Here is an 8,375-nt window from a genome sequence, read left to right as displayed (position 1 = left end):
TCAGGAAACAGATATTAGGATGTTAGCTAAAATAGGAATTTCATGCACTTCATGTTCCGATTAAGTTCATCTGTATCCTCTACACCCCTGGTGTATAATTTCTAGTAGGGCGTATATTCAAAATGAATACCAGAGTGTTTACTGTTGCGATGCCGATTCCTTTGCCAAATGCTTATACCTTCACGTTAAAGGCGCACTATGGACAGAGTGGAAAAATGGTTAGTATTGCTCTTCCACACCACAAGAAATATTTGGCATCACCAGACACAACCCATTAGGTGTTTAAATCTCAGGATACTTCTTTCAGTGTTAGTGCCTATGTTTTAGCTAGCCTAGCCTCACAGTTTTCTCCCTAGTAGAGAAAAGACAGATGCTGTTCCAGCTCAGAAACAGATTGCTGTCACCACCCAGAGACTGGCTGCATCCAATTGCTATGGGTCCCTTCCTAACTAGATGGGCATCAAAGTGTTGGTGATCGAAAGATGGTAGCTTGTAAAGCAATTAATACGTGGGGTTGTTCCTTGGGAGTGGACATAATGTACCTCTAATAGTTTGATTTCGGGGAGTGGGCTTCACAAATTGGGCTGAGGCAATTGATAGCTCTCATTAAGTCCACCGGTTGCACACCTCAGGTCGACAGTCGTTGCACTGGATTCAGCCACATCGTGGGCTCATGAACACCCTCAAGTAAGTCTAAGCCTGCGTGTGCTGATTTCTGAGCAGACACCAAAAAGATTAGTCACCTTTCCATAACAATTTTCAGTGATTTTGAAGGTGACGTAGAAGTTCTGATGAACACCATAGGCCAAATCCTCCACCCCTCTTTTTTTTTTGAGATGGGATAAGAAATTGATTTCAAGTATTAAACCTAATGTAGTGGGTGAACACCCTAGTTCTTCTCATCCCCTTATTCCTTGAGCTGTGATATATTTTTATGTTCCTATTGCACTAATTCAACAACCGTCAGGTAACAGATGCCTAAGCTAACCGTGAATATAAAACACATTATACACTTCCCCTTAGCCATATAACATTTCCTATAATGTGATTGCAGGAAGGATTTATTGAGAGACTTGTAATGGATAGACCTATTATAGCACCAAAATAATTTCTTAAGGGTCAAAAAAGATCTTTGAAGCTGGTGTATGTCTTAGTTGACTTGTGCATTATAATACTCTGAAACACTACCACCGAAACTCGGGAAGGGTTTCTAAATATATGACAAAATGAGCAAATCAGAAGATCCACTACAGATGACGGAGGTCTTGTGGAAAACAGAATGAACTTTTTCTCCTCGTACAAACGGGATGCCTCATTTTATCGCGGGAAGTTTTCTCAAAGCAAGAACGTCTCTCAAACACTCGAGGAGTGTTATGGTTACGAATCGTTAAGTCAAAAATAAGCTCAGATTCTCGGTTTCTGCTTTCTCAGCCTCCCTGCGCCGTCGCTCCCGGCCAGACGCTGACAGGGCCGCCCGCCCCGACATGGCGCCCGCCCGCGCCCCAACGGGACCCGGCAGCGGCCGCCGCTCGCCTGGCCCCGGCCCCGGCCCCGGCCCCGGCCGCGGCTCAGGCGACGCTTGCCGCCTTCCTCCCAGCCGCTTCCGCGCCCCCACGACTGCTGGCGACCAAAGCCGGCGTCCGGGGTACAGCGCCGCAGCGCGGGGCGGGGGCGGTTTGGCCCGCCGTGAGGGCAGCCCCGCCAGCCCCGGGGAGCCGCCGCCGCTCAGCCTTGTGCCGTCCGGGGGCTTTTTGGAGCCTTAACGTGTGGCTCCTCTCACTTGAAGGCCGCCGAAAATGGGCTTCCTCGGCAGGCTGCCGGCGCTGCCAAAACTTGTCGGGGCGGCGGCGGGCCGGGGGGGCGGCGGTGCCTGGCGGCGGCCGGGGCGGCCCTGCGCGGGGAACCCGCTCCCGGGCCGGGCCGCCGCTGCCCGCCGCCCGCCGCCCGGCGGCCGCGCCGCCTCGTCCCGGGCGCTGGGCGAGTACGAGGAAGTTTTCAGGTCCTCCGTGGCGGAGCCCGAGAAGGTCTGGGGAGCAGCCGCCGAGCAGATCCAGTGGTACAAGCCCTGGGCCCGCACCCTGGAGAGGGGCGGCCCGGGGAGCGCCTGCTGGTGAGTCTGGCGGTGTCCCCCCGGGGCGGCGGGGACCGGGACCGGGATCGGGGCCGGGCGTGCCCAGCCCAGCTGTAACGGGGAGAGATGGCTGCCGAAGCGCCGGGGGTGTGCTGGGTGCGGGGGTCGCCTGGTTAACGCCAAACCGCCCCAGCACATATTTGGGGTGGTCAGCAGGGGAGCGGTGATGGAGGAGATGGCTGGAGAGCATGGAAGAGTTTAATGATTACGCTCGGTTAAGCTTAATGATTGAAAGCAGCGTGGGTGAGTGTGTTGGGGTGAGAGGGGACTTAGCCTGTGTCACCTGTGACAGGTGTGACGTACACCTGTGCGGGTGTGATGTCCCTGCCTGTCTGGGTGACACGGGGGCATGTTCCTGATGCTCCCCCATCCCACCTCTTTTGGGCCAGGCGTGGGGCATCCGGTGCCGGGGGAGGTACGTGTGTGAAAACACAGACACGGCGGCTTTCAGAGTTTTTTAATCTTAAACGCTGTCTAAGTAGGTCATAATTAAAAGGATGCGATTAAGGTAATGTTTGGCAAAAGCATTGGCTTTGTAATATATATCTCCATTTGGTGAATGACAAACTGCCCTGAGGCAGAATGTGATATCTTATAATTTAACGTATAGAGTTTTCAGTACTTTGTCAAAGGCAATTTACCTGGTAAAATTTTGTGTTGTCCGCTGCCACCTCTTTTTCAGCAAGTTCACATCATGCTCTTTTCTCAAGGAAAAGCTGATACAGGAGAAAAAAAGGCAACACAGGGTGAGGGTCGTCTTTGGTACATTGGTGTTCTGTGCCATTTTCGTATTTTTCTGGTTTGATTTTAATTTAGAAATACTAATAATTTTCAAAATATAATTAAAAATGTTAATCACTCTTAAATCTGCCCGAATGAAGAGATACAGAACCAGCAGAGTGCTTTGTTATTGGTCTGACGTTATTGCTTGGCATCTCTAGTAGTGAAAATTGTTTACATATCTTAAGCTGAATGTTAAATAGCACCAAGCCAGAATAAATCCCTTTAAGTCAGTCTGGCTGTATGAACAGTCAGAAGTAGTAAAATGGTTGCGTAGGGAGACCTGTGGTCCACTGACCTTCATTTCTAGGTCACGGTACTCTTCAAAAAGGACAAGTAGGATTGCCTACATAATTAAAGACCAGTAAAGCTCACTGGTTCTGGCATTCCTCAACATAATGGTGATGAAGTCAATATAATGGTTGCTTTTTAAGAACTAGGGAATGAGACCGTAATACATGCTAGTGAGCATTGTTTTGCTATCAGATTCTGACAAACAAATGTGGTTTGATTTGTTCAGCATGATAAGCTTGCTTGCTGAAAGTAATAAAGCATTGTGACGTCTCAGATGGAAGTTGTTTGGTCTTCGGACAGCGATAAAGTTTCATTGGCTGAAGACAGGGGTCTTTTCTGGCTTCATGTCTCACTTGCATCTTTCTCCCTCTGTGGCTGCAGATTGCCACAGATTGAAATTATCTCATTTACATGAGCAAATAACTGAAGGGAGGGTGAGAAGATCCAGGCTCTTTTCAGTGGTGCCCAGTGACAGGACAAGAGGCAATGGACACAAACTGAAACACAGGAGGTTCCCTCTGATCATCAGGAAACACTTTTTAGATGGCAAGTGAGGACTGGCACAGAGTTGGTTGTGGACTCTTCATCCTTGGAGATATTCAGAAGCTATCTGGACACGGTCCTGGTCTACTGGATAGGTGGACCTGCTTGAGCAGGGGCATTGCATCAGGTGCCCACCAGAGGTCCCCTCACAGAACCAGCCTGTGATTCTATGGGATTATGCAAAGATGCAACTCTCTGAAGACTCAACATCAGGTCATAATTATTGTTTGGATGTCAGGTGTCTGTTGCTCTGCTGCGGATAATGAAACATCAAGTGATTCAAATTTGTGTAATACTTTTTAATGTCTTAATGTACAACATGGAATTTTATTTCTATTTTTATTTATGTTCACTGTAAGTGATAGCAGGCTGTATGTGTTACTAGTGTAGTACTCTAATGCCTCTGAAGTCCCGGATGGTTACCAGCGTTCAGTGTGCTTGGCAGGATGACACATAGATAAGTTCTTTCAGGAAAAGACTGAATATAAGAGAGAGAGAGGATACAGGAGGCTTTTTCAGAGGACATAGAATCATAGAATGGTTTGGGTTGGAAGGCACCTTAGAGGTCATCTAGTTCCAAACCCCTGCCATGGGCAGGGACACCTCCCACTAGACCAGGTTGCTCAAAGCCCCATCCGGCCTGACCTTGAACACCTCCAGGGATGGGGCATTCACAACTTCTCTGGGCAATCTGTTCCAGTAAAGAATTTTTTCCTAATATCTAATCTAAATCTACCCTCTTTCATTTAAAACCGTTACCCCTTGTCCTATTGCTACACTCAGTGATAAAGAGTCCCTCCCCATCTTTCCTGTAGGCCCCCTTTAGGTACTGGAAGGCTGCTATAAGGTCTCCCTGGAGCCTTCTCTTCTCCAGGCTGAACAATCCCATCTCTCTCAGCCTGTCTTCATAGGAGAGGTGCTCCAGCCCTCTGATCATCTTCATGGCTGTCCTCTGGACTTGCTCCAACAGGTCCATGCCTTTCTTATGTAGGGGCCCCCAGAGCTGGATGCAGTCAGTACTCTAGATGGTGTCTCATGAGAGCAGAGTAGAGGGGCAGAATCACCTCCCTCGACATTCTGGCCACACTTCTTTTGATGCAGCCCAGGATGTGGTTGGCTTTCTGGGCTGCAAGCGCACACTGACGGCTCATGTTGAGCTTCTCATCAACTACCACCACCAAATCCTCCTCTTCAGGGCTGGTCTCAAGCCATTCTCTGCCCAACCTGTATTTGTGCTTGGGATTGCCTCGACCCAGGTGCAGGACCTTGCACTTGGCCTTGTTGAACTTCATGAGGTTGGCAAGGGCCCACCTCTTAAGTGTATCCAGGTCCCCCTGCATCCCTTCCCTCCAGCATGTCGACCCCACTTGGTTGTGTCAGCAAACTTGCTGAGGGTGCACTCAATCCACATGTCATTGTTGCCGACAAAGATATTAAAAAGCACCGGTCCCAGTACCAACCGCTGAGGAACACCACTCATTGCTGCTCACCACTTGAACATTGAGGCATTGACTGCAACTCTTTGAGTGTGGTCATCCAGCCCATTCCCTATCCAGCGAGTGGTCCATACATCAAATCCATGTCTCTCCACTTCATAGACAAGGATGTTGTGCAGGACAGTGTCATGCTGAAGAGAAAACAAAGAGGTACAGAACAGAACTGAGGAGGACACCAGGCTTCCAAGAAAAAGGTAGCTTGCTGGTCAACAGGGTAAAGATGTAGTACTGGTTTGGAGGTTTAACTAGGAAGCAGTTTATAGAGACCTTAAAAATGGTATTAAGAGGTTCATGTATGTGCATCTTGAGTTAGAATTTATCTCTGGTTTTGGAGACATATTAGATCAATTAATAAATATCCATTTATTTTCATTATCTTTGGTTTTGGTTGCCAAACGTGAAACTTACAGAAACAGATACTTTTCATGTATTTCCTGGTGTCATTTACTTCAGTTGAAGAAGTTGAAGGAGGCGGTTAATGTATTTAAAATGTAGAGATAAGGCAAATACCAATTCATCCTTTCTAAATACTGTAAGAGCATGAAAGAAATGTGCAGCATGCCCTGGTACATTTACTTTAGTCTTTTCCATTGGAAACACCAGTGTTATGTCAGTGGGTTGCAAAATGATTTCCGAAAGGTATGTGATCAGTGTCACCATCCCCTGGCTGTTCTGTGGAAGCAGAAATGCCAGGTACCATTGACTGTTCTCACCTGCATTGGTGGCTGGTACGGCGCAGAACATCACCTGGTTTTGCCCACATCAAAAATAATGAGAAGAGTGAAAAAGCATGATTGGTCAAGAAAAGGATAAAGGAATTAGAATTGTTTGGTGTAGAAGCCAGAAGGGAGATGCAAGGTGTAACATCTGCTACAGAGAATTTGGCTATAAAGATGAAGGCAAAACTGTTCTCTGAGTTGGCTTTGAAGACATCAAAATTAGAAGTCATAAATTGCAAGAAGGGAGATGTAGATTATAGACGTTAGGAAGAAAAATCTTTTTAATGCCAAAGGTAGTGAAACACTTGAACAGATTATTGTGCGGCCTTGTGGAATCCCAGTCAGTAAGGTTAAGCAAGAATTTCTTTAGAAATGATAGAAACAGTTTTTCCTGATCCATGCAGGCAGAGGGCAATTTTGAAAGTTATGTTTTTTCTCCGATTTGAAGACATCAGCGCAATATAAAATCACCTTTGAACTTTAGGAGTGTTGCACAGCTTGCTATTCGAATGTTGCTTACACTTTTAAAAAATGTGGCTAGATCAGTTAACATATGATTATTTCAAAATATCTAATATTCTTGTGGTTTTGTCTAACAATTTATTCAGTTTCTGTTCTCACTTCATCAAGAAAAATTAAAAAAAAAAATCCAGTTGATTCTTGGCAATGCGGCTTGGAGAAGTATATGTACCCTGCATGGCATAAAAGGACTTTAGCAATATGCTTTTTTTACAGTTATGGTGCAAAATAATTTTAATGTATTTTTTTCTTTTGCATATATGCCAGCTTTATTCAGAACCTTTAACTTCTTTTTTTTATTCTTAATTGTCTTGCCTTCTGAGCCGTTGAGTGAAGACTAAAAAGTATCTCTGAATACAGCTTTGGTGCTTAAGACAGCAGGTAGTGTTGGAAATTAAAGCATAAGTTTTGAATATTTGAGTAAAGTGAATTAAGAGATAATTATCCATTGCCTTCTTCCCTACTGTACTTATTTCATTACTAGCAAGTAAGCTGTTGTCACATCCAAAAAAATAATGAATGTACTAAAAAAAATTTCCAGGCCATAGATGGTAGATGTTAAGCTGTATGTAATGGCGATCCGCTTTGGCAGACCTGACTTACTGACTTGCCAAGAGTAAAACGTGAACAGAAGATCAGTGCTTTCGTGCCCTCTTCTACTCATACCTCTAAAAGGTTAATGGAGTAGTCATTTTAAGGTATGATTAAAGATGTAAGTGCATGTGCTTCAGATTCATGTTTGTGAAACAACGGAAACCCTGTGGGACCTCAGGGCCGGGGTGAGATGGGAGGTGCTGAGCCCCAGTCACGAAGAGGCAGTAATTCCTAGGTGGTTGCTGTAGGTAGCTTTAAAGAGCCTCAGGGGGGTCCTAATGTGGGTAACCACACTCAAATTATTTTTAAAACAAGCCTTGTTATAATTTATGCATAATGTGGATTATCAAAGGCTGCTGCTTTCATGGATGTATGCGTAAAAAGACCAAAAGGATAGGTTGATCCTGTCAGAATTACTGTTTTAAAATGTTGCTGTGAAGCAAGCTGTTCTGATATTATAACCAGTTTTAAATTCTGCTGTGATTTTTGACAGGAAGAACCCTCTCATTTTTTTCCCATCATAGCACCAGTGGAAGGTGGATGAGGTCTTCAAAGAGACTGCTAGTGAACTAAATCCAGTTTCTTTTATGTATCAGAGTTGTTGCTGTTTACTCTTTTTATTTGTTTTAATCTTCCCCTGCTGCATTTGTTGAATGTTATTAATTCCTCAGCATTAGGAACACAGCCTAAAATAAGATTCTTCAGGCTTGGACTCAGTTGGTAAGCCGCATTGAGATAATTGCCTGGTTAGCAACACATTAGCATTTTACAGTCCTGCTTATTATGGCAAGATTTACTGGCAAGCTCTTACTAACGTTCTGCAGATCCACCTTTGATCTTCTGCAGTCTATTGGAGTATTTTCTTTTTGATTCTAGACCTCTGTTTTAAATAGAAGCATCTCATTCGTGTCCTTGTTCCAAAACTGAGTCCTGCTTTCATGCTGCTGTCTCTTTCCAACTAAAGCTTATTCAGGCGAATCAAAGTTCCTCACGGGTATGCATCTCCTTGGGAATCACTGCATCAACAGAAGTTTGCAGCAGCACAGGGCAGCTTTTCAAAGCCAGGCAGCTTTTATTTGTCAGCCAGAATGAGGTATTTAAGCATGTCCTTGGGTGACAGTAGAGAAGCCAAAGTCTTGCAGTTGTGGTCATGGTAGGTGCACGTTTGATTCTCTGATCCCATAAGATCTCTGATCCATCCTTCTAAACAGGGTAGCAAAGCTCTCATCACACTGTCCAGATAGTCTTGTTATTTGTTTCAACTCGCAGTCACATCTTTTTCAGGTACTTGTTCACAAG

The 8,375-nt window shown here is 45.4% G+C and overlaps 1 protein-coding gene across 3 annotated transcripts in view; it reads left to right on the top strand.

The window, feature by feature from the left end:
* The first annotated feature begins 1,657 nt into the window (after nucleotides 1–1,657).
* ACSS3 (acyl-CoA synthetase short chain family member 3) overlaps nucleotides 1,658–8,375 on the top strand; it is a 92,039-nt gene continuing 85,321 nt past the window's right edge. For 2 of the 3 annotated variants that reach the window (XM_063322861.1, XM_063322860.1), the window contains exon 1: nucleotides 1,664–2,110. In XM_063322861.1, the coding sequence (XP_063178931.1) occupies nucleotides 1,797–2,110 (314 nt within the window). In that variant the 5' untranslated portion in view covers nucleotides 1,664–1,796. Of the gene's footprint in view, nucleotides 2,111–8,375 lie in introns of all 3 variants that reach the window. The other variant, XM_063322859.1, reaches the window with a different exon arrangement.

Source organism: Chroicocephalus ridibundus, chromosome 1 (genome assembly GCF_963924245.1).
Source record: "Chroicocephalus ridibundus chromosome 1, bChrRid1.1, whole genome shotgun sequence".
NCBI classification, from domain to species: Eukaryota; Metazoa; Chordata; class Aves; order Charadriiformes; family Laridae; genus Chroicocephalus; species Chroicocephalus ridibundus.
Note: the sequence above shows the minus strand (reverse complement) of the source record. Positions and strands in the feature narration are given on the sequence as shown.